The following is a 27,528-nucleotide window of genomic DNA, read 5'->3' on the forward strand; positions in this document are numbered from 1 at the left end:
TTGACTACATTACTTTTGTCAGGTTGTGCCCAACTGTATAAGCAAGCTATTTTTTTTTTTTTTTTTTTTTTTTTTAAGAATCCTGTGGGCAGTTTGGATACAACACCCAAAATACCTAACAAAGCAAAGCAAATAAATGGATTGAGCATGTCTTTTGAAAGGCAGATCAAGACAAATTATGAAATTTGCTTGGAAAATCATGGTTATCTTACTCTCAATAAATGGATCATTTATTATCATATGTAGTACACCTTTTAATGCATATCAAGTTTACAAGATTTTTAAGACTTACAAAATTTAGCATAGAAAATTTAGCATAGAAAAAACACCTCACAAAACAGCTGTAAATAGCATAGCCACAGAGACAACATACATAATCAAGAAACCTACTTTGAGTATATAATTCGACTTATAAATACTAAGTAATTACTTTGCATAAGATAAAATTTACAAAAATATCTTGCAGTCACTTAATACGATAAACTACTTAATTTATGAAATATTTTAATTTTTAAAAAATTTAAAGTGCCCTTTGTTCTTTAAGTACATCAAATATATAAATTTTGGGAGAACCATGCAGAGAGTACATCAGAATTTCCAAGATGCTAATAACCAGAGTTTAAAATTCCACATATTTACGATCAAGAGGAAAAAGGTTTCTGCAGCAGGATTGCATCAGTGTTAAGCTGGTCTTGCTGTTAAGTGTGGCCAAGTGTGATGCTTTCCTCAGTAGAGGATAGACTGTCATCATCGGATGAGATGTATTCCAGAGTATCATCAAGGTTGTCATCGCCTAGTCTCCAGTGTCTCTCCTTTCTTGTAGAGACCTAATGTCCAGAACGAATACAGAGAGCATTAAATTCTGTTTAGTATCTCAGGTATCAGCAGTGAAGTCAAGAAAATTGTCAACACATACCTCTTCGTCTGAAATATCAGACTCCAGCGTATATCTGTTTGTGGTCCTATTTGACTGGAATTCCTGTACAAGAGAAACAAAATGGTTCTAAAACTTGAAGTGACAAACATGTAAACAAAACATATGAGATATAAATACTGCATGTGGCTTACTTCAACACTGTTCATTTCATTGCAACTTGTCAAATTAATTAAAAATCCAGGAACACAAAGGTGAGGGGAAGTTGAATGGTCTTAGTGGTATTTTATGGAATCAAAATTGTGGAATCTGTTGCAAAAAAATATATGAGCTAACATAAAACTGAGCACCTGCATTTATAGTGGGAGGGAGATGGATGAATGCATTCATGTAACCCAACCAAGTAAGCACTCTCTCCACCAAGCAGTAAATGAACAAGTAACTTTGGTGCTATATAAACATGCCTATGGCTTAGAGTACAACAGGTTTCTCTAATGTATTCCTCAACTTCACGGCCCTTTTCCTCCCTATTTACATTGTCCTCTGTAAAGCAACAACAATAAAGCATTTACAATTTTTATAATTCCCCTTACTTCTGTAACAGAAGCCTACCTTCTCATACTGTGATGGCTTCACTTACAAAATGATTCTCTCACATTTAAATAAAGCTTGCTGGAGTCGCCCAATTACTGACATCGAGGCCAGGCAGTGCAGGTACTTTTTTTTTTCAGTTCCCTCCTCCCAAAGTGACATCACCACAGTCGTCATCTGATTCTAACTAAAATAAGACCCACCCATTCTGTGATGTCATGGCTCCCTTGTCCTTCCCCCAGCCCGAGTGCTGTTCATTTTATTCAGTAGTAGTGTAGTAACACCGATGTTTGGTGTAACAGAAATTTGGTATGCATACTTGTGCATTCTGCATGGCAAATGATGTGTAGGTGGTGTATCGCTTGCATACTTCTCTGATGCATTTGCACCAGATACTGCTAGTGTGCAGTGCGGGAATAGAAATATTAAAACATTACCCTGGGATCAGAGGTGGCAGTGCAACATATTCATAGTGGCTTAACATGAGAGTAGCTCTAAGCAAGCACCATGTGAAACCTGAACAAGCACCTAGAATTATTCAGTGCAGCTTCCACAACTTAAGTCTGAAAATTAATTCACATACTCACATGAACAGGAGTAGCTGCATATTAATGGCTAAAGGTGTATGGACATGGGTGGTTACTACACTGCAAAACTGGTATGTAATGGTGGAGATATTTGGAAGGCATGAGCAAACACACCAGTATATTAAAGCCATAGCACCAATTGAACTGGAGGCTGGAAAATAGATTTAGTAAGGGATTTTGTCCATGCGCAAATATTTCAACAGTGATTCTTTGCAGTGGCATCCATTATCTGATTCAAGGTAAGTTAACCTTGATGTCCTTTATTTAAAAACAAAAAATTTACTTTGTTATAAGTGACTTATGGACTATAGCAATGTGGTTTGTATGTACAAAGACAAATCCTGAGACACTGCAAAAGATTTTTTTTTTGCAAACCAACCAGTAGGGTAAAAACATATGAAGGCAAACACTGCATACCAACACACTTTGCACATGTACATCTCAATTTTTAACAAGGTGGAAGCATGAAGTGATACCTTAACACTTAAAGTAATGAAGATCTAAACTGGTTAATAGTATAAATGTTTTATTCATTTCCTCCTTGGTGCAGGACCTTACTGGATGTAATTGCAGTCAAGTAAGGCCATGGCTATAGTGCAGCAAAAAAATGTCCCCTCTAACAAAGGAAATGCTAGAGCAAAGATTAAATTACATGAGTCAAGCACCCTGCTGAGATCTGCCAATCAATGGAATTACCAGGTCAAATTACCCTCAGGACTGTGACAGCTAGGGAAGCTAAGTGTTATGGGGGAGGGGAGAAGTAAATGGACTAGAATTCATTGCCTCACAAATTAGTGCCATTTAAACTAAATTAGAAAAAAAAGGCAGCAGTAAACAGTACTGAGTGTGTTCTGTGGCATTTGCACTCATCCAGCAGCAGGGAATGTTACTTACACTGTTCTATTTTACTCAGTACTTTGTACGCATGCAACATCTATGAAATGGCAGGAACTTTAGGCAAACGAAGGCCTGCATGATGTAACATTTTTGAGCCAAACAATGATTTCTGGGATACTGGATGGCAATCTGATTTATCCAAACCACGTCAATATGCCAGCCTCCAGGTGGTCAGAGTCTGGAATTACATATAAAAATATTTAAAATCCTGTAAATAATCCCAGAGTGCTGTTAAAGTGTAGGAAACATGCCATGATGTTTTAAACATGTTCTTTGAGTCTGTGGGTGCGGTAATCCTTTAAATGTGAGCTACATACACTAAAATGCCATAATGTGGGTTATTTTACAAGCATTTATTGAAGAGTTAGATCATAACCTTGAAGACCTTCATAACATGGAAGTGTCTAAAGGGCTTACTTCCTTCTGTGAAAGGAAGCACCCATCCAGCATGTTTAAGCTTTACAGCTGGGAAACAACCATCAGCAGCAGGGCCAGCCTTTGGTAAAGTGACAGCCTAGATAAATAGTCTCCATGGTGTCCTCGCACACACCCCCAATCTTGGCCTAACACCATCCATATTACTTTTTTTTCCTTTTTGTTATAGTTTGTCTTGATCTGTAGTTTTTTATTCTTGCAGTTATTCATTCATACATGTTCTATGTAGTCCAAGACTCTACTCTAACTGGAGGAAAACTCCATTAAGCCATATGTGTTCTCGATGCTTTGATGTGCATTTGAGTTTTTTTTAAAACAACTTTTTCATCCAACGATGGCCTTAAAACTATGAAGGAAAGAAATTCAGTCTTACCCTTCAACTTTGCTTTTCCCTGCATCCTTTCAAGACTATACTGTAATAACTAAAGTTGGGGGTCTGGGGGTTGCTAGGCACTCAGACGCCACAGGGTTATAGATGCTCTGAGGTACATTTTAGGGCTTTTCCTCCCAACCTTCTGATCCAGTGATAACCTAAACAAAAATCATAAATACTGAAAAGAAATTTAATCTTACTTTTGTATTTCAAGGAAGAAATAAGTTGCACCCAAATTTTAATACTCACAGCCTACCAAACACAGATTCTCAATAAATTAAAGACAAATACGTGTAAGGACATATATTGGGTAACAGTACCCAACCCTTGCTGTACTTTTACAAGTGCTCTGTTTTTAGAGCGATGTTTGTTTATTCCAGTGGATTTGTCATTAAAGTCACATCACATCAAACTTTAATGTCGTTGGGTCACAATACAGACTTCAGTGTTCAAATATGAACACAAAAATGCCTCAAAGAATTTTATTTACTTTTTTTTTTTTTTTTTTATATAACAAGATGACTGGCTTTACTGACTAATGGCCAACATTTTTCCAGAAAATAAGTTTTTTTCTTTTTTTTTAGGGACAGGTTAAACTGGGACATTCTGCGGAATTCTGGACAGCTGAGATGAGGGAATGGCGCAAGTGCTATTTTTACAATGATGCTGGCAGTGATCGAATATTTTGGCAATATTTTCTCTGGCTTTGTGATGTGTGGAGCAACTTGTGCTGGAATGCTTTAATGTGTGACAACTTGTGTATAGGTGAAGTATTACACAGCTGTCTGACATTGTAGCTATAATTATTGTGTGGGTGCTGGTTTCGTCCCTTTTGTCATTGCCTCAGCTAAACATTCATAGTGTGGCTTTGTTAAGACTGGTGTGCATTTGAGTCAAAATAATTACAGGAAAACTACCACATTGTCTATATGTCCCCTTTAGCATGCAGTTCTTGAAACATCATGCTCAAATCAGAAAGGATTCCTAAATAAAAGTTAAGGGCATGAAAAGTACAGTTTTGTACCTACCATAAATGTAGATGTTCGAAGATCCACATTGCTGCAGTCATAACCTGTGGGTAGTCCGCTGTCCTCAGTCGGCCCGTATACCAAAGTATTAGGCTGGCGTCGGTCATGGGCGCTCAGATCTGACGTCAGTGCGTCAGGGTATTAAAGCGCATGACCAATGTCATATCCTCAGTCTTTTCTTGCCCCAGATGTCAGAAGGCCCTAAAAAGAAAGGCCACAGCCAAAAATGGAAAAACCTATGTACAAACACCCTCTACCACCCAAACCATACAACCACTCCAAACTACAGAGGGGAAGGAGGGAGGGTAAATTGGACTGCAGCAATGTGGATCTTCGAACATCTACATTTATGGTAGGTACAAAACTGTACTATGTTCTTCATCTCACATTGCTGCAGTCATAACCTGTGGGTAGAATCCCAAAGCAAAGGTAAAGGGAGGCTGGCAAAATCATAAAGCATTGGGAGCTGCTAACATGCCCTGTAAGACATCAGTGGCAAATCCAGCCCTAGATTTGGAATAAAGAGGTAGATGGTAATGTTTAGAAAAAGTGTGCACTGAACTCCAAGTAGCTGCTTCCAAAATATCTTTAGTAGCTACACCCCTTAAAAAGGCAGTAGAAGTGGCAGTAGCCCTAGTGGAATGAGGTCTGATTCCAGCCGGACTCTCCTTACCATGATTAGAATAACAAAAAGCAATACAATGGCCAATCCACTTAGAAATAGTTTGTTTTGTAACAGGTTTCCCCTGAGAGGCCAAATCAAAAGAAACAAATAACTGTTGAGACTGTCTGAAACTTTTAGTCCTGCTCAAATAATAACGCAACTGCCTGTGAATATCCAAAGTGTGCAAAATTTTCTCCCCTTTATTTTGGGGATCAGCATAAAATGTAGGCAAATGAATAGATTGGTTCAGGGCCACATTTGAAACCACTTTAGGCATAAAAGTAGGGTTAGTACGTAGGGATACCCTATCCTTATGAAAAATCAGGAAGGGCTCAACTGCCATGAGAGCCTGTAATTCAGATACCCTTCTAGCAGACGTAATGGCCAACAAAAAAGCAATCTTCCAAGACAAAAACTTTAACTCAGATGTAGCTGCAGGTTCAAAAGGAGGTAAAGTGAGCTTTTCCAACACAAAATTGAGATCCCAGGAAGGAGTAGGAGCTCTACGCGGGGGTCTTATGTTCTTTGCCCCTCTAAGGAATTGCTTAAACAAAGGATGAGAGAATAATGGTGGGTCACAGTCATAGTGAGCAGAAATGGCTGCAGCATGAACTTTTACAGAGGAGAAAGACAAACCCTTGTCTAATAATTCCGTAAGATATTGAAGAGAAACACTCAAATCAGGCCTGGAAACATCAAAGCTCTTTGCTTTGCTCCAAATAAAAAATCTCCTCCATTTATCAGCATAAACTTTCCTTGTACTAGGCCTTCTGGCCTCCAAAATAACATTCAAAACTTGTTGAGGAAGCTGCGACCCTCCAGGTTCTAGAACAGAATATGCCAGGCTGTTAGATGCAGGGACTGAATCCTGACATTGAGGAAATGATTGCCTGCCTGAGACAAAAGGTGTGGAATTGAAGGCAAAGGCCGAGGAGGCTCCCATACTAAACTCCTCAGCAGAGGGTACCAGTGTTGTCGAGGCCAATCTGGAGCTATTAGAATCATGGAGGGCTTGTCTTGTCTGACCTTCAAGAGCACCTTGGGAAGGAGAGGCAGAGGAGGAAAGGCATAGACGTGAAGATTGCTCCAACTGAATGATAGAGCATCCACTTTCCAAGCTGTTGGATGAAACATCTTTGTGCAAAACTTTGGCAACTGGAAATTTAGTGGAGAAGTGAACAGATCTATGTCTGGAGTCCCCCATATCACATTCAACTGTCGAAATACATGAGGATCCAATTTCCACTCGTGGGGATCCACCATCTGTCTGCTCAAAACATCTGCTAAGGAGTTCTGTGCTCCTGGCAGAAACCTTGCCTGAAGAGTGAGGTGCAAACAGAGCAGTCTCCCACAAAATCATAGCTTGCCTGCAAAGAGGGTACGAATAGGTTCCCCCTTGCTTGTTGATGTACCACATGACAGTTGTGTTGTCTGTTTGAATCAACACTTGTCCTGGGTGAAGTAAATCCTTGAAAGCCATCAATGCAAATTGGACTGCTAACATCTCCTTCAAGTTGATATGTAAATGTTGAAGTCTGGCAGGCCACGTGTCTTGAACCCATTTTCCATTGAGGTGAGCTCCCCAAGCCTTGTCCGAGGCATCTGTCGTTAAGATCTGACTCGCCTCTGGTCGGGTCACAGAGAGTCCCTTGTTTAGGTGACATTCCTGAGCCCACCACAAAAATTCCTTTTGAATGCAAGGTATTATCTGAATGACAGTGTCCAGATCGCGGCAGTGTTGCGTCCATACATTTTTGAGATACCATTGTAGCTTCCTCATATGCAGACTGGCATTGGGAAGCACCAGAATACAAGATGCCATGAACCCCAAGGCTTGAAGGACTGTCCTTGCAGTCAGCCTGGACCGTAGAGACAATTGTTGGAAGTAAAGTGTAAGGTTTCTCTGTTTGTCCAGGGTCAAAAAAGCCATCTGGGAAGCTGTATTCAGTCTCACACCCAGAAAGCACATTTCCTGAGAGGGTACTAGACTGGACTTTGTTTCATTCACAGAATACCCTAGGCACCTTAACACTGCCATAACATACTGTAGATGGTGAAGTAGCTTGTTTTTGTCTTGAGCAAGAATCAGGCAATCATCCAAATAAGGGTAAATTTGTATTCCTCTTAACCTTAAGAAGGCTATTACTGGAGCCAGAACCTTTGTAAACACCCTGGGCGCAGTAGATAAGCCAAAGGGCAATGCAGAGAACTGATAATGTAAAGTCCCAGCCCGAAAACGCAGGAACCTCCTGCAACTGGGCCTGATAGGAACATGAAGATAAGCCTCTTTGAGATCTAGAGTTACCATCCAGTGATCTTTGCCCAACAGAGGCAGAAGTTGTTGCAACGTCAACATTTTGAATTTTGGAATGTCCAGGTATGTGTTGAGGATAGATAAATCCAAAATTGGCCTCCAAGTGTTTCCTTTCTTTGGTACGAGAAACAGGCGAGAATAAAATCCTAGGCCCACTTCTGACGGAGGGACCTGCTGTATAGCCCCCATTTGAAGAAGTAAAGAAATCTGTTTGTGAGCCTCTACCCTTTGCTGAGGAGGAACGTCTGGCATGCCTTTGAAAGGAGGCAATGTGTGGAAATAAAACTTGTAGCCTCTGTCTATAATGTCCAACACCCATTTGTCCTGGGTGACTAAAAGCCAGTTTTGCTTGAAGAATGCCAACTTTCCTCCCAAAGGAGCTGCCAGACAGGAAGGATCTGGCAGCTGAAGATGCAGGTCATTGGGCCTGTTTACAAAAGGACTGGCCCCTGCCCTCAGCTGTAGACTGTGCAGGGGAACTCCATGTTCTAGGCCTGAAAGAACCCTGAGCTCTGCCCCTACCACGTCTAGATCTACCCCTAGACTGTAAATCAGAAGAAGGATAAGCCCATCCCTTAGTAGGCCAATTCCTGCTAAACTTAGGGGGCTGCACCTGCAAAAAATCTTTAACAGTCTGCATAGACTTAGCCTTGTCTTCCATTTTCTTTAAGACAGACTCCACAGGAGAACCAAACAAAACTTCAGACTGTAAAGGAGCATCCAAAATTCTAGCTTTAACATGCTCTGACAAGTTCTGATCCTTAAGCCAGGCGTGCCTGCGAATAACTGATCCAGTGGCAGCCACCCTGGAAGAAGCTTGTAAAGCATCGAAACCACACTGCAAAGAATGCTTACCCACCTGATCAGAGGCATGAACCAAATCCTGTAATTCCTTACACTCTATGCCCTCTGCCAAAGCATCTACCTTAGATTTTAACTGAGTAAGGAGAAAATTCTGGTACTTCAACATATGAAACTGGCAATTCAAAGCCCTCATCGCTAGAGTGGAAGAGGTATACACTTTTTTACCCCACCTATCCAAAGCTCTAGAATCTTTATCCATAGGAACTGGGTTCTTTACAACAGAAGCCCTGACACCCTTAGGACCCTGGCTAATAGTTTCTGGGTCAGCCCTTGGGCTCTTATACAGATATTTATGAGCCTCTGGCACTCTGTAATACCTATCTGGCTTAACAGGCGCAGGAGGCAAAGAGTCTGGATTAAGAGAAGCCTCAGAGAAAACATCCTGAACAACATCCAAAACAGGAGGTATAGCTAAGGGCCGATGTTGTGGTAAAAACAAAAATTCCCTAAGCCTCTTTCGGGAATCTGAGAAATCCTGACCTTCCCATTTAAAATGCTCCCTCATAGAATGCAGGGTTTCTGAAAAAGAAAAATCCTCTGGAGGAGAAGCAGAAGGACTGGAATCCTCTGCATCTGAATCAGAATAAGGAGGAAAATCCTGAATGTCTTCAGCCGAAGACTCTGAATAATCTGAAGCCTGTTCCAAACTTTCCACCTCTGGCTCCACCCTAGGCCTCTTATCTGGAGGGGGCATAGAACCCCTGATTAAGGAAATCAAATCTTCTGCCATTTTAAGCATGTGTTTTTTAGGCACAGCACCTGCAGAACTAGGACTGACACCAGAGGAAGGCAAACCAGGCCTGACCTTGGAAGGTACCTTAGAGCCAGAAGGAGAAGGCCTAACCACCTTAGGCAAAGAAGGGAGTACAGTAACCTGAGAGGCCCCCTCAGCCTGACCTGACTCCTGAGAGGCCACATCTTGCAAAATTAACGGCTCCCCCTGAGACTCAACTGAAACCTCGGCTGGATCTACAGATTCCACCGTAGTTTCTAAAGAACCGGCGTCCGGAACGGACGACTCATCCTGCTTGGACCTTAACAATTTTTCCTTGCGCTTCTTGGCGGTAGCGGGCGTCTGAGGATCCGACGGCATATTGTAATTACACCGCTTACCGAAGACAAGCCTAGCGCAATCTAACCTACGTTTAATGGTGCGCTTATTAAATCTAGCACAAAAGCGACACCTGACTACGTCGTGCTCAGGCCCCAAACAAGGAATACAGAGAGAGTGGTAATCCCTATGCGGTATCTGTTTCCCACAAGAAATACAATTATTCACTTTTTCTGACATCCGGAATTAACTGAGGCAAGAAGAAACAAAAATATTCCCCAACGGGGTACTTAGCCCAACTTGGTTTTGGTCTGAAACTCAGAATACGAAAATTTCAGAACGCCGAACGGCACTTGCAAACGCTGCTTCTGCTTCGGACCATGCGGCAAAAAAGACTGAGGATATGACGTCGGTCATGCGCTTTAATACCCTGACGCACTGACGTCAGATCTGAGCGCCCATGACCGACGCCAGCCTAATACTTTGGTATTCGGGCCGACCGAGGACAGCGGACTACCCACAGGTTATGACTGCAGCAATGTGAGATGAAGAACATCCCCCATCACCTTACTTCATCTCAGACTTATTTTATAGTGACCATTACTTTGATCTTTATGCTTTGAAAAAAAAAAAAAGCTGGTCTTACTAATGTTCCTTCACCTTCAGCAAAATAGTAATACTACAACTACACACACTACAGACCTTATTTTTCATCTTACACACAGGATCTTCTGGTGATGCCAGACCAATGGTAGAGAGACAGTGCATCACTGCACCACCATAGATTTGGGCAGCTGGTAAGACCAGTCATGAAGACTATGATGAAGCAGCTGATGAGCCTATTATCTAAGCCAGAGAAGTTTGTGTAAAGGAGTGGCTGTGTGACCTCTGGTGGAAAGCAGGAGCCTTGCAGGCCAGAAATTCATTTATGGAGCATGATAAAACATGTCATTGCATATTAATCCTAAGGAAATTGTTCCTGATAATCTGCTACTCCCAATTTGCTCCTTGCTGCCTGGCTCATCATTTTGCTGCAAGGCTGATTTTGTTAGTAGTTCAGAACCTTGTCTGGCCAAGATATGAGAGAGAGAGAGAGATTTCTATGAAGGAACAGAGGTACCTGCAGAAAGATGGAGGTTAGTCAGAAGGCCAGCATTGGGCTAGGAGCAGCTTGGGGTCAGGGCAAGGACCTGCTGCTGCAACAGATCTACAAACCAACATTATTGATCAGCTATAGACTAGAGATCCTCTGTGTCAAAGGGCATGTTGCCCACCCCAAAATCCAGTCTTGACTGGGGATGTATTCACAAACTCCCTGCAAGGTACATATGATGGCTCTTTTTGATCAAAACAGTTAATTTTTTCACAATTTCACTGAATTACATTGGTTAGGCTTTTCAGTCATCTAGTCTGCACAGTTTGCTGAAAAATGTCACTTCTACCATGAAATTTCGATGGACTGCAAATACTTGGTTGAGTGTGTTCTCATGCAGAAAAAAACTGAATGCAAGTCATTGGAGCACCTCAAAATTTTTCTTTTGCAAGACCCCTGTATGCCCCAGTCCCCTGAACTTCCTGAACTCCACAGTAAGAACCGACTACAGAAGAAAGCCATCAAAACCATGAACACTGGTCATGACCTCTGTGTGTGCATGTTTGTTTAGTTTTTCTTTTTGCACTTCCATGACCAATCAGGTTTGGTATCAAGAATGCTAATAACCACACGTGTGGAAACCTTAGTAACTTATGAACTAGGTACAAAGTAAAAATTGCACGGTTAAAGCAGTTAAAATGCAAAATGTGTGTGCACGATGCGATGCAGGGTATGCAGGGTGGGGGGGGGTGACAAAGTACAGAGGTTATTCTACTCTCTACAAATTTCAGCTATATCTGCTGCCCTCAAAGAAAATCTACCTATGTAAATAGAGTGGTAGTGGGGGATTTAGTATGCAGGAGAAGATTTAAAAAGTTAAACCTTTTTACACTGGTGCAAGAGGGTTGGGGGCAAGGGTACACAGCATGGTAGAGTGATGGAGTTAAAGGCAGAAGGGTACTTGATTTTCAAGCTAACGTACAGATCATGTAGACACGTATTTCAGTCATCAGCAATTTGCAGTGTAATGCAACTAGTTCAATACAGCTAAATCATCACAACTTCTCCCTAGACAGCAACATTCGTTCACATGTGGACATTATCAAGCCAATGCCAATGTATTATAGGAAAGCACCCTGTATAACATCTTTTGGGTCAGGTATTTGACCAAAACAAATCATACAAAACTGGAAATAGTTCACAGCTTAAGGTGCATTCTGAGGGTTACTGCTTAAGGTACATGAAAAAGGATGGTAGGGGCAGGAGGAAGGTTTGTAGTGAATGAACAAACTCTTCAGCAGGATGAACAGGCTGTTGTAAAGTTAATGTGATAAGATGTAATGCAGTATATCAGTAACTTTGTGTCCAATACCTAGATTTCAAGCTTACCAATACACAATTTAAGCATAAAAACAGAATAACTGCCAGCAGATGGGATCCAACAAAATGCAGGTCTGAGAAGTGTATGTAGGCATTTATATATTGCATAATTCAAAGAATCAGTTAATGTAGGTGCCTAATCTGGGAGGAAAACTGAACCTTTTTATATTAGCGCATTTATACATTTACTCATCTATAAAGTTATACTTAACAGAAATGAAAGTTAATTGTACAAAATAAGATCCTATTGGGGGGGGACTACTTTAGAGATAAAAAGGATGGTAACATGATGGCAAAGAATGATTTACTTTACTGCAAGAACTCAAAGTAGAAAGATTTCATGAAAATATGCTATTTTATTACTGCATTATTCCATCTGAGTGATGCTTCCAGGTGCATCTGCAGTTAACTCCTACTGACGCCGCTAGGCATCAAATATTGCTAGTTCATATTTGCATCAATAACTCCAAAACCATGCTATGTACAAGGTTTTAAAATATTTCATCTTAAAATTTACACAATGGCAAACTGCATTAATATTTGCCCTCTGTCTAGTGCAGATAAATAGATATTAACTGTTGATTATATTAATTTATATAGATATATATTAATTTATATAGATATAAAATTCACATTTTTCTAATTATCTCAACTGAGTAACAGACAGAACTCCTTAGCCTTGTATGAAAGCTCTCAGCTAGATTAATAAAATGTTGTTGAGAGTATGTGCGTAACTCGAGTGGTTGCTGAGATATTGTAAGTTGTTTACAAAATATTACAATAGTTACTGTGTTTACTGTGACTTATAAAATTTGGTTTAAGACCTAGAACCTAAAGATTACTACCACTATAAAAATCGTTTCTACTGAAGAGTTTGCCATTTATACTTCTTTAATAACCCTTATGGTTCCAGAGATATGAACATTTGCTTGAAATGTGAGGACATAATTTGATTCTATGAGAAGGCTTAGGTTCTGCCCATTGGAAGTTACAATGCAAACTTCCTGAGGTCCATTGGAGTGAATGAGTATCTGGATTTCTCTAGTGTTATTTACAAAGTAGGATTCTTCTCCTTTGCTTTTTACTGCTATCCTGTCCGAAAAATTTCTGTTCAGATGCGTCATTCAGCTCAAATGCAACTATGCTTACAAAAGCTAATGCTGACAAAAATAAAAGTTGTGGATTGCATCAGCTTATCTTGTAGCTAGGCCACGATTTGCATTTTGTTTAAAACATGAGCAAATAAAATATGCGTCAGGATTTACATTTAGTAACAGGAGTTCAAGAAGGGAATCACAGATCTGCTCTCCTGAAGTTTAGTTGCAATGTGAGGCTGCTTTTTACCCCGTTTAAGATCTGACCTCTTTAAATTTAGTTTTCTGCAAGCATTTCTCAGGATACACAGCACTAGCTAATTGTAGTTAGGTTTATCACTGGAAGTGCTAAAAATTTTTGCAATGAACTGTATTTACTGGATAAACACCCCTAAAATATATATATATATATATATATATATATATATATATATATAGTTCATATACTCCCAGCTCCAATAATACAGCACAGTGTAACCAAATTATTTTGATAAGCTTATATCAAGTCTTTTTCCATTTAAATCAAACATAGAAGCAGGAGTTAAAGATGGTCTCTCTCTCACCCTCTTTAAAGTAGAAAGCATAAGAGAAGGAATCCATAAAAAGGTTTCCAAATCAAGAATACCATTTAAAAAAGTCTTGCACAGGTGCTCAGTTCTCAAAGCAATGTTTCTTAATCTATATAAAGTGAATGTTTTTGTTCTTCAGGTTTTTGATTTTTTTTCTGCCCCTACACCCTTCACTCTACTGAATGGTTGATCATTTCCGTAAGTTGTGTCAACTTCAACTGGGTCATAGAACTTACAATGGCAGAAGTGAACAAAGCAATGAAATTCAGAACATCTGCTTGGGAAGAAATGCATTTCATAAACTGACTAGCAGAATAAAAAGACAAGCAGGCACACGGAGTGATACAGCAGTGCTATCAAATCTACAAGTGTCTCATTGGGTTAAAGCAGAGTGCTGATCTGTGAGCAGAGTTTAACACGATTTAAAGAACTCTTTCCCAAGTTGGAAATTGATTCATTAGTTATATATAAAAGTAGATTTGGGGGAGCTCACTCTGCTGGAACAGAGGTACACCTCTCGGGGGGGGGGGGTCTTACTGGAGAAAGGCACACAAATCAACTGAATGAGGATTTTAACTTATTTCATACAACCTGCTGCCCTATTACCCGCCTCAGTTCAAACCCCAAATATCTGCCCTTTTCAAAAGGAAAGGCATAATGGCCACAGTAATGCATTTCATATTGCCGCTTTCATGCACTTGCCCCTCCATACCTGATCAGTACAATAAAAATGATCATTGCTTTAGGTAGCATTTATAGGTTCATAGATATATATTAGACTACCAACCACCAGGGCCTTTATAATCCTAGTTGTGTAACCCAACCCAGTTGTGTCCTTATTGATCATGGGTGTTTATTAGGACAAGGCATGCTAGGAAGTTTGGAGAGGTTATGGGGGTGGGTGGGAGTTATGGTAGAAGCACACAGTAATGCCCACCATCAAAGACATGGGGCCAGACCAGGGGGTGAGTTTCCTAGTTCCTACCCATTGGTCAAGGTTATACTTAGGGATGGACTCTGTTCACATGGATGGAGCGCCTGTTCGAGCATGGGGATATTCTGAGACATCTGTCTGACTGACATATCTTATTTATGTTGCAAGTAAAATTTAAATCCTTGCATTTAGTGGCTCTGATATTGTTCATTTTCCTGATATGCAAAAGGTCCTTCAGAGCAGGACCTGAAAATGCCTTGTATGCCAGGTATACCTCACCTCTCAGTAACCTGTTGGAGACCGTATAGAGATAGGGCTTTAAGGTGATCCATATAGGATAGTGTGCCTGTACCCTGGATTTACCTGTTAAGGAGCCTGTGTGTGTATTACAAATATTGTACATGTCTGGTCAAGTACATGCTGAAAGGAGCATACTACTACCTTGGTCACATGTTGGCCAAAGGCCAGATCTCCAATGACTGGGTCAACTCTTAGGGGCGTCTTATTGGAGTAATTAGCCTGGGTGACAGTTCTCAAAAGGCACTACAATGCTTTTCTTGGCAGTGAGTTTTAATTCATGATTAACGCCAGTAATTTGTAAGACACACTAATATGTTTGTGCATTGGGGGAATCTGTGATGGCTCACAATTTGCAGTCATGTGCACATTTTGGTCAGCTAAAGACCCTTGATATTAGCCTTTACCTCTGAGAAATAGATGCAAAATAGGAGTGGTCCCAGCACAGAACCCTGAGAAACTTTGTTAGTGACAGGTTTCTTAGTGGAGGCAGTCTCTCCAGCCCTATTTCCCAAGTCTATTCTGTGAGCCAGCTGGCAATCCAGCAAGTTTATGCAGAGGCTTCTGTCTAGTTCATAGAGTTTAAGTATACCCAAGTGGGTTAGTGTATGAAATGCCTCAGTCGGGTCAGGTTGGTGTTATGCACCATTTTCCTCATCCATTGCCCTGGTGGTCTTGTCCATCAGGTTTATTAGATATCCCCTTTCCCTTGACAAAGCCAAACTGGGTTGGATCCAGTGTCTGAAGATTGCCTATTGTCCGATCATTTTCTATAACACATTCCATGACTTTGTAAATTACACTAATCAGACTACAGTCTAGTTTTCGGGGTCAGTTGATAGTTCAACCTTGTCAAGTGGATGAAACATTGCAGTCCTCCAATCTCATGGTATAAAGCCCGTTTTGGGGCTATAGTTGAAAAGTGACTCAAGTGGTTCCGAAAGGTCACATTTCAAGTCATTTAGGAGTTATCCTGGGCTTATCTGGTCAAGAGTATTTGAAGTCCAAGAATCATTCCAGGAATATGAGGCATGTAGATTTTCCCAGTTTAGAGGGGTAGTTGAAGTCTTCCATGAATAGGGTATTTTGGTTTAATAGTGAGTTTCTCCAGTAGGTCGAGGTATGAGCTATGGGAAAATAGGAACAGAGGGTGAACTATGGCTTGCTAGGATTTGGTAGGGGATTCTGTCTATGCACATTAAACAGGATGATGCCCTGGAATGTATCCATCTAGAGTTATAATTGTTGCTAATATAGATTGAGGCTCCTCTAACTTTTGTCTGTCTGTGCAGCTAATGGCTTAAATGTGCAAAAAGCATGGAAGCCTTGCACTGGCAAAGTACTTTCTGCAGATTTAAACTGTCTCAGTAATGGCACAAATGTCTATATTCTCCTGAATAAGGAGAGCTTGTAGTGTGTGGAGGGTTCTTGTTTAGGCCACTAGTATTGAGCAGTAACACTTTTAAGTTTCTTTGGGTTTTATTTGCTATTCAGTACGTTTTGTCAATATCTCATAAAAAGGCTCCAAGGGAGTGGATAAAGTTTCACCCAATATTCAGAAGCCTAGGGAGAAAGGTGCAGACTATCCAAAGCAAAGCAATGTGTCCGTTAACCATGTCCTCCCACGCTGACAAATATCGAATCCCATTGGAAAGACTCCAGAAACTAAGCCGATTATAGAAAGTCAGTCATCTTTTGTTCGTACTGTGGCATCATCCTTGGTGGAGGTAGAATGTTCAGTGCAAGACACATACCTGTCAGAGACATTCAGAAAGAACCACCATGTCTCTCCACATAGTCCAGGAAAATAAGTCTCAGGTTATTAATGCCTACATGTACTACAGAATCATAATGATACCCGTGGTGTAGTGACCTGAGTGCATGAATAACTTGGCCAATCCTGTGTCCACAAGCAACTAACCATTATCTTATCCTTGTTCAGTCTGTTATGTGGGCCATCATACAATGGCGTGCCCTATGACAAGAGTCCTCAGTAATGCATTTGCTTGCAGTATGGGCTTTGCTTTTGGGATTCCACCAGGTGCAGGAGTGTGTGGTGTTTGGTAACAGTAAACCAAAAGCAATACCACTGTGCCCATTTATTTAACATAACTGGAACAGAAATCTATAATCGAAGATCATATCTGCTACCACTGGTGTCTATAGTCAAATTAGAGATCACAGGAAAAGCACACAGACTGGTTTCACATTGCAAATAGACAACTCACATAAGAGTGTATATTAGCTAGCCATGACCTTTTTTCCCCATTGGGGTGTAGTAAAAAGCTACAGAATAACATGTTGCCTCATCTGTAATGTATTTCTATTTGTAGCTTTACTTAAGTTACTTTGTTAGTATACTTAATGTACTAAAGTATAAAGTGTCCCCGAGGGTGGTACAGATTTAATTGTAAATTTACTTGCAACAAAGTTTAGTTTCCACTGTTTTGGCCACTGCTCATGGTGCTGAGATGAGGGTTAAGCAAATATTTGGTGCCAGCAGTGCAGGGGGCAAATGATACTGAGTGCATGGTACTACTGAACTGGCCAAGCAACAGGAGACAGTCAAAAATCCATTCAGAGCAAAGGATGGTCCAATGGGGTTAATAATGGGGAAAAGGTATTTTCAAAGTTTATAACAAACTGTAGAAGTAAAAAGTTTGTCTGCTTCTTACTAAGTTTTGCAGTAATATAAGGGCAATGAGAAGAGGCTCTGCAAGAATGACGGTCAAAAACATGGCTGAGAAGTGCATAACCAGAGGGGCTGCACAAATTATAGCTTTCCTCAGGTTTTGCAGCCAAGAGTTCTTTATAATTAAGTGGGGTACAGGAGCCCCCCTGTTGTATGAAGGGGATATGAGAGGAGGTGCACCACAAAAAACAAATAGTCTGACAGATCAGCTTAAATGCATATCTGAAGCAGAATGGCACCAGTGAAATGGTTGCCTACTTTTATTTGTCCACCCATTCTGTTGCTATTTTTTCTACCTCCATTCTATGATTTTTAGGGTCTATATTAGAATCTTGAAGGTTTAATGCTTCGAATCACTAAATATCGAACTTTAGTGATCGAAACATTAAACCATTGAAATTCTAGTAGACCCTGTAAAAAAAAAAAAAAAAAAGTGTTTAGGTGGTGGTGGGGGGGAGCAAATCCCCCTGCACCCGCCCACACTCCCCACTACTTAAATATACCAACTCAGAGATCACACTTTAGCAGAGTATGGTGCGGAAAGGGAAGATTTCCCTTTCCTACACTATAGCGCGATCTTGGAGTTGGTATATTTTTAGTAGCGGGGGGTGTGGGGGTTTATAGACTTTTTTTTTTTTGGTCCTAAAAATATTTTTACAGGTGTTCGATCTATTAATAGTTCGATGTTTATGCATTCAAACTATTAAACTTTTGCGATAATATAGACCCGATTTTTACACATGTCAATGCTTTAAAACATTGGCATCTGGCCTCTGAATTGGATTATAGAGCACTCTTACGGCCATCTTTATCTTTTGAATTTTAACAATTTAAAGTTTCACATATCTTATGATCTTTTGGACATTTATCTGCACTGTTATCAAATGGTCAATCCTAGAGTAATCAGTTTGAGGAATCAAATTATATTTATTGCTTTCATCATCCGTATGCTCATGTTATGGATTCATCTCAATGTGTAGTAAGTGCTGCTCCTCAGTGATATTTTGTATGTAGAAATCCTTGACATTTTCAAAAATACTAGGTGCATGTTGTGGGTTTTCAGTACACCATGTTATAGTCTGATTAAAAACCTTTCTACTGTATTTATATTGTTAGCCACTATATTGAACAATTCATTTTGTGGAAATTTGTGTTCACCCAAAGTTCTAAATTAGAATTTGAATGCATACAGTACAGATTACCAAACCCTTCCAAATTTACATTAACTTTTAAGTGGTCTATAAACTCTTCCCCTCAATTAATGTAATTTATCATCCTCTCCAGGATCTTTTCATTTTTATGTTCTACATTATACTTTTAGCTCTGTGATGCCCCTGCACTGGCCCAGTAATCAAGGACCCTCAATCCTCACCACTGGCAACAGCTAGGGGATGTACACATTGGGAGGATGAGAAGTACACACACACAGTAAAGTGCAATTTCCCTTAAAAGAACACAGAGATCACAGTCAGTCTGGGGCTGGTTTGTCCCTCTCTCTCCAGATCCCTATTTAAGACTCCCCATTGCCACAGCTATAGGGTTGAGATCTCAGCCGAGTTGCCAAGCTAAGACCTCCAGCACCCTCTCTGTCCAGCTAGTGCTTCACGTCCCTGCCCAAGTAGCTGACACACTCAGATTTGAATATACACCTGGGAAAGGGTGGCACAGGTTTACCAGCTATGCCCCCTTTTGCCCAGACTATAAGGTAGTTCCAAGCTGCCACCCTTATCAGCTAGTACAAGGCCCTTACAAAGGGTGTCCAATCCTACTGTGTAATGTTACTATTATCCAAATGGTAGTTTTGACCAAGACTGGCAAAGCTATTTAGGAGTGGCCTGTACAGTGTTACCAAATACATATGCAAATACTCTAAGAACTTAAATACGTCTCAGAGAGCTACAGATAGGTTTAAATATATTTAATAAATAAATGCTCAGTCAACACAGGAACTTCAAAATCACAGGAAATATTTTAAAACATTTCAGGACAGTCTCAAATAAATGCAGAAGACATCTAAACTAATCTTTACTATATTCCTAACTATATCTAAAAGAAATTACTGTACCCTAGTTACTATTAGCAAGGCAAGTGCAGATGGTGATGAGAGGATGTTTCCAGGTCAAAGACAAAATACACAGTCTTTTTCAGAGTTCTTAATATCAAACTTTACTGCTGGGTTTAACTTGAATGACATCAGTGTCACCTGACTTTAGTTCCCAGGCTAAACAGAAACTTAAACAGAATTTAACATGCTTGTGTGAGAAACACATCCATCTCAGATCATTGCAGATCTTGGAAGTCGTAAAACAATAAAAATGCTTTTGCATTTGAAACCTATTACTTTTCTCTAAGACCATACAAAAAAAAACTTCTAGCTCTAGACATTGTGTCTGGTACTGAACTGAAACAGATATCTCTTTTGTGCATGGCCCAGCTATAAAGTAACTTAACCTGAACTATTTTTGTGTTTTTCAAGTTAATCTTCTATGTTCCAGCAGGCTATGCTGTGGTTACATTTTTGAAGCTCAGTACACAATTCAGTTCTGTATAAATCATATCATAGGTATGTACTAGGCTAATGGCCCTGGAGCCTTTACAAGCCTAGCCCATAGAAGTGCCCTAGCATCAAGCTGCCCAACGTTAGTTCCCAGTGCCTCTCTCAAGTAGAGGCATTGGAGTGAACCCCCGGGTGAACTTTCTTTTTCTCATCCACTCAAGATTTCTCTTGAAGAGGGCCAGGCGCTCTGCTTCACATGTATGGGAAGTCAATCCCCGAGCATGGGCAGTCTCTGGTTATGAACCTGTTCCTCCAGCATGTTCTGTTGATTGTGGTAATGAGGTCGAGGTCTCTGGAATGTGGTGTGGAGGGATTGGGATTTCTTTAGATGTAGCATTTCTGGCAGAGCTGAGTCAGACTGAGTCTGTTTAAAAACTTTCATTTGTGACTTTCTCTAGTGCTTATTGTCTGTAGGCTATTGTTTTTAGCTGAAGCCTTTCTTTAACTTGGCTAGATTGTGTTAATTGTCTGCTGGCTAGTGGGGGCTGGTTCTTTTGTGTTTTTGTAAAAAAAAAAAAAAGTTGTTCTGGTATTTAAGCCCTAACTTTGATAGGGTTTCTGTCTATACACACTGAGCAGAGTGGATGAGAGCTGTTGACCACAACTGTTAGCTGAGATATACAAGTATCCTTTTTTTTTTTCAATTATTTATACAGGTTATGGTTTCTAACAATATGTAGCACTTTTATTGCCTGCTTTTTAGTCTTTGAGTGTATTTTATTGCTATTAACTAATCTGCACAAGTAACTGACTTGTTTGCAGTTAACAGCATTCTGTATCTGTACAAGTCTTTATCTGTTTAAAACCTTTCATTTGTGGCTTTTCTCTAGTGTTTACTGTCTGTAGGCTATTGTTTTTGTCCCCACCCCCCTCCCAGTTGGTGTCTTGCTGTTATACTTGGTGGCTTTGCAGTTGCCCGCCCCTACTGTAAATCTGATCTGTGACACTCCTCCCAGTCTAGTGTCATTAGCTCATTCTACCTAATACAGAGAGAACATTTGATAAGGCCTTCTGTTTCTCCTTTTTCCCTTTCAAAAAAAAAAAAATTTTTTTGCCTGAATCTCCTTGTGTTCTGACTGTGCTTCTCAAACATTTTGGAAATATAGAGTATATTTCAGAGCATTTATAACTAATTGCCTTAATATTGCTACACCTCAAGTGCTCTAGGTTGCACTGCATCTGAAGTGTTTGTGTGTTTTAGCTGCTTTTCTGTATATATAGACTTCTCTGTTTCTTTAACTAAATAAGCTCTGCAAGGTTGTTTTATTGCATTCCTGCCTGTATTTGAGTTTTTTTGCATTTTTTTGTTTTTGCTTAGTTTAACTGGTAGGCTACACACTTGTGTGCTAGCCGAATTAAAGCATTTACTGTGTTTCTGTACCTAATTTCTGCTACTTTGTAAAAGAAAAAAACAAAAAAAATCCTTGTTTCCCGCCTTTACTGAACTAGAATAGTCCAGTCTTCAGGTATTGCTGATCTCTGGGCTGTGTCATAGTTCCTGTGTTGCCCTTATCCTTATTTGGATAGGAGGGAGCTTCTTTGTTCACCAGTGAGAGTGGGGAGCTCTGAGCAGCCTATCTGGTTCCAGCCCAGTGACTTGTAGCTTATTGGCCGTTTTGGGCCATTTCCTATCTCTTTCTAACCCCTTGCTTTAAAGCCAGCTTTAGGGTGCTTTTGCACTTGTAATTTAAAGTTTGTCCTGTTTGTAGCATTTACCTATTGAGGCTACACACTCAAGTGCTCTAGCCTGTGTTACATATTTATTGCATTTTCCTGCTGTTTGTTGCAAAAAATAAAATTATCCTTGTTTCCCGTCTTTCCTGACCTAGAGTAGTCCAAATACAGGTTTTGCTGTATTCTGGACTTTTGGAAAGTTCCTGTGTTGCCCATTTCCTTTCTTGGATAAAGGAAGGCTTCTTTGTTCACCAGTGGCAGTGGGGAGCTTGGAGCAGCCTATCTATCCCTGGAGGAGTGTTCCCAGCACAAGAATCTGGTAGTCTATTGGCTGTTTTGGGCCAATTTCTAGCTCTTTTAAGTTCCCCTGTATAAAACCCGCTTTGGCGTGATTTTGTGCATAGCGCATTGGGCAGCTCCGCTTAATTGGGTTTAAACCATTCTCGGCTCCACAAAGTCTGCTCTTCACTTTTTCCCTTAGAACTAATCTAGTTCTCATAATAAACACCCTATTCCTACTCTAAAGCCTGGCACTTGCTCACTAAAGCAGTTATATAAGTCAGCACTAAAAAATTAAAAGCACTACACTCTCACAAACTTTGAGTACCTTGTTCCCCATTGGCCCTTTTTTTCAATTATAAAGGAATTCCCAATATTATTCTAGCATGTCCAAAGGTCAGTTGTCAATCTCCTCTCCGGTCCAGCTGGTGAATCTGGGAATCTTGAGGCAATGTTACAACTGCCTCATGTACACAGACAACCCTCTCCTCCCAACAATTACAACACATGAGAGATGCAACCATATAGCCAAACTGGAGGCTAAGCTCTCTCAACTCAGTACTGGCGTAATCAGTCAGGAGGAGAGGGAAACCACACTCACAATTCCAGTCTCACATAGACCTACCACGACAGCAAACCAAACACAAATACACAAAAACATACTCTGAGGCTCTAATTAAAAATCTGCCTAAGCAGCAGAGACCTCCAAAGCAGACACCCAAGCAACCGCTACCCCAAAACAAAACATATGCAACACATAGCTCACAAAGCCAGTGTGCTGAACAGTCACAGCCCTTAAGGCTAAACACCACACCTGATACACATGTAATAGGTGACTATCGTCAGGCAAACTGACGTCCCGCTCACCAGGCTGAACAAGGAGAAGGTCACGGTTGAGCTGTCGGGCGCTAGGATCCGCCACATAACACAAGCACTCAGGTCACTCCAAGGCAAGTACAAATATGACTCCGTCATTGTCCATGCTGGTGTGAATGACCTGAGACGTACCTCCCTGGACTACATGAAAAGAGACAGAGGAGCTCTCTGAGCAAGTAGCCCGGGCTGGTATGACCCTGACCTTGAGTAGCATCTTACCCTCACCAAGAATGATGCCACAATATGAAGGCAAGATGATCAATTTCAACAATTGGCTTAAGTATTGGTGTCATTCAAAGGGGATCCAATGGCTGTCAGGCTGGGATGACATGCTTGACAAGCCATGATGCTTCGCTAGGGACGGCTTGCACCTGTCACCCCTGGGCTTTTGGATATTAGCAAAGGCTCTTGCCACCCCCATAGTGCCTTTTTCAGGCAAGGCTCAAAAGACAAACCCACCTGCATAGGTATCACAAGGGATAAGAAACAGAGTAATGCTACTCAATGCCAGAAGTCTAAACCTCAAGATGCACGCACTCGAAACTCTCCTTAGCATGGAGAACATTGATCTCTGTGTGCAGTAACGGAAACCTGGTTCAAGGCCCTCGAGAGCACCCCAGGACTACCAGGTTATACCTCATACCATGCTTTTCGGCCCCAAAACTTGGACCGAACCACAAAAGGAGGGGGGAGTATCAATATTCGTCAAAGATACTCACAACCTCCAGGTTGGTGGCACAGCACGAAGCATCAGAGACTATCCATGTGCAACTAACAGTGGGTAAAACTGCCTTCCAGTTTATAGTCTGCTACAGACCACCTCCCAAACCCAGGAACCCCACTCGGCCTTCCTGAGAACACTGGAAAATATGAAGGTCTCTCCAAACATCATTATATTGGATGACTTCAACTACCCAAACAGACTGGGAGCATTACTCTAGCTCCAACACCCTAGCCCAAAGGTTCCTAGAATTTATAAACTCAAATGCTATGGAACAACTCGTTACCACTCCCACAAGAGGGGAAAACATACTGGACCTGATCACCACCAACATGGGGGCTCTATGCTCCAGACCAGAAGTGTATCCCTCCACTGGTAAGATCAGACCATAAACTAATCTCACTGGATATTCACATCCCGACCCCACCCCCCTGCCCAGAAAACCACAGTGAAAAACTTATCTAAAGCAAATTTCACACTCCTCAAAACCGAGGTGGAATCCTTCAAAGCCCCCGGGCCTGTGGAAAATACGGCCCAGACCACAGAATCCTTTATAAACGCATTCTATGAGCACCTTCAGGAATGCATGGATCATGCAATCCCAAATAAAACCAAGACCCAATCCTCCAAAGGAAGGCATCCTTTCTGGTGGACCCCAGCCATAAACAAACTATACAACAGAATGAGGAAGCTACTACATGATAGAGCAAAATCCCAAAAAGGGAAGGCATCTCTGATCAGTATTAGCAAAAAACTATGGGCACTCAAAATCATCTAAGGCCAGCTTCGAGAGAAAAATTGCACAGGACACTAAGGATAATCACAAGGCTTTCTTTAGTTATGTTAGGAATCCTGGGTGGGAATTCCCAGATATGCTCAGAATTAGTCCAAAATGAAAAAATACACCGAACCCACAGACATTGCCAACATCCTAGCTGACAGGTTCAGTGCAAACTTCTCCCCCGCCTCCCCACCAAAAGGGCAAATATCTATCCCAACAAAGTGCCTGCCCCCCTGACATCTCAGATGCTCAGGTAAGAGCCGCCCTCTCCAAAGCAAAAAACACAGCATCAATGGGACCAGACCGTGTCCTGGGCTGCATCCTAACTCCAAGAAGAGCTAAACCCAAACATAAAACTACTGTTCAATCTCAGCCTTACTACTGGATATGTACCCAAAGAGTGGCGTACAGCAACAGTGGTCCCTCTCCACAAAGGTGGTGCCTCAATGGATCCTGGACTAGCTTGGTCTGCAAAGCTATGGAAAGGATCATCATGGACCTCATAAATAAAGATACTGGGGACCTACAGACACTGGATCCTACCCAGTTCGGCTTTGTTAAGGGCAGATCCTGCCTCTTAAACCTGGTCGATTTCTTTCACTCACCAAGGCCATTGACGAGGGGAAGGTGGTCCACAGTCTACCTGGACCTCGCAAAAGTCTTCGATACAATACCCCACTTGGGCATTATAGATAAGCTCACCAACTTAAATATAAACCCCTATGTCACTAGATGGGTCGCAAACTGGCTCAAGGATAGAACCCACATGGTTAGAATTGCTGGAGCCATGTCAGACTTCAAACCAGTTACAAGTGGCGTTCCACAAGGCTCAGTCCTGGGACCTCTCTTGTTCGGTATATATTTCTCGGAGGTACAGGCCAACACGGAAGGACTGTGGGTGACCAAGTTTGCAGATGACTGCAAACTAGGTGCCATAATAGACTCTCCAGCCGACACAAGCATCCTACAAAAGGGCCTCATAGAAACAGACAACTGGTGCCAGAGCCATAGCCTCAAGCTAAATGCCAAAAAGTGTAGTCATCCCCTTTGGCAAAAACAAAGTGCCCACAAACTACCACATAGGTGGTAATCCATTAAGTATGGAAGTAGTAATTAGGGACCCGGGGACCCAAGTTGATAGCAATCTCTCATTTGAAAACCACGTGGCCAAAGTGGTTAGAAAAACATTTTATATAGCCCACCTAATCATGAAGGGATTCACATCTAGATCAGGGGAGGTCATAGTGCCTCTTTACTCATCCCTCATCAGGCCCATAATTGAGTACAATGCCTCTTTTGGATGTACCTTACCAGACACCTGCAGCAACTGGAAAGATCCCAAAAGTACCTCACCAAGAGGATCAAAGGGCTCAAACAGATGCCATATGCTGCTCGGTTAAAGAAACTCCAGCTCTACTCAGTGGCATACCGCCTGCTCAGAGGCGATCTGTGCCTGACGTATAAAGCCATGTCCAACCCGGAATTAATGGACATGCTGCACCTCAGAAAATCCAAATCCCATCAAGCTATGTGCTCGAGAGACTGGAACCTCAGCAGTGAAATAGATAGGACATGCTGGAGGGACAGATTCATAACCCAGAGGCTCCCTTCACTCTGGAATAAAATCCCAGTCCAGGTGAGGCAGAGTCCCTCATTGACTCTCTTCAAGAGGAATCTTGATGAGTGGATGGGAGATCGTAGGTTTACCCCGGGTATCACTTCTGTGTCACTGTTAGACAGAGGCACAGTATACTAACCTCGAAAAAGGGCATAGCAAATTCATTTAAAATTGGTGGCGAAAGCCAAACACTCTGGCTAGGCTTATAAATGCCCTAGGGCAGATAGTCTAGTATGAACCTATGACTAAGTCAAGCAGAGATTGCCTCTTAATAGACTATGAGAGAGAGAATAGCTGGAGTTTGAGTCTGTCCATGTAGGACATGTGTTTAAGGCCTAGGATACTCTTCATGAGGTACTTTTGTGGCCTTTCCAGCTGTTGTGGTTTAGTGAGGTACATGCTAAATGGAGCATTATACTCTCAATGATTAGTCTAATGAGGGAAGACTAGAGAGATTATTACCTTTTTCTTCCTGGATGCAAAACTCTTGGTAATGAGATGTGCCACATAGGACTTTCTGACCAGAGTGGCAATGTGGTGGTCGGAGAGATTGCCATCAACCTGTGTCCCCAAATCTTATAACTCCTTCAGTGGGCTCCCATCGATGTGGTAATTAGTGGGAACTGAGTTTTTCCCAAAGGGCATGACGCATTTTTTGGCATTAATCTTAATGCCATGGTTTCGACACCAGTCATTGGTCTCAGTGAGGCCTTTCTGTAGGATGTCTACATCACGTGGGGAGTTAATAATGGCTCCCAGCTTGCAGTCATCTGCAAACTTGGTCAGAGTCCCTCTGTGTTGGTCTGGACTTCTGAGAAGTATCAATATTCACAAATGACAGAATTATTTACAAAATTCCATATAGCTGAGCTGGCAGCATGACAAGTCCATCAGACAAAATGTTACTTTCCTCTAGCAATCATAGCCAGCCTTAGGCATAGGCCAACTAATCGGCCGTCTAGGGCGCTGATCAGGGGCACTTTTCCAGTTAACTGGATGGTGTAAATAGATGAGGATGGGGGGGGGCGCTGTGTAGCCATTGCCTAGGGCACCACTTGACCCAAGGCTGACCCTGCTAGCAATTATGCTGTCGGTAGGGGAAAAAATCCAATTTCTATCAAAGTATTCAAGTATGCCGTGTTTGAACACAAAGTTCAGTGACAGTTCAAATATGTCCTCATACTCTTACCTGCAAGACTCAGTTTTGCACCACATGTATAATTTAATAAGTTCTATGTTTAAATCCAGCCCCTTCTCATTCTATGTTGAATTCTTAAGTTTTTTC

General features: G+C 41.3%; 1 protein-coding gene across 1 annotated transcript in view; it reads right to left on the minus strand.

Moving 5' to 3' along the window:
- Positions 1 to 229: 229 nt before the first annotated feature.
- Positions 230 to 27,528, minus strand: part of LOC122811436 — a 117,588-nt gene continuing 90,289 nt past the window's right edge. The window contains exons 7-8 of the mRNA XM_044083279.1: positions 917 to 979; positions 230 to 827 (exon numbers count right to left, since the gene is read on the minus strand). Of these exons, the coding sequence (XP_043939214.1) occupies positions 699 to 827; positions 917 to 979 (192 nt within the window). The 3' untranslated portion in view covers positions 230 to 698. The remainder of the gene's footprint in view (positions 828 to 916; positions 980 to 27,528) is intronic.

The sequence above is a fragment of the Protopterus annectens genome, chromosome 9.part0, assembly GCF_019279795.1.
Source record: "Protopterus annectens isolate FY-2018-M chromosome 9.part0, PAN1.0, whole genome shotgun sequence".
In the NCBI taxonomy this organism is placed as follows: domain Eukaryota; kingdom Metazoa; phylum Chordata; order Ceratodontiformes; family Protopteridae; genus Protopterus; species Protopterus annectens.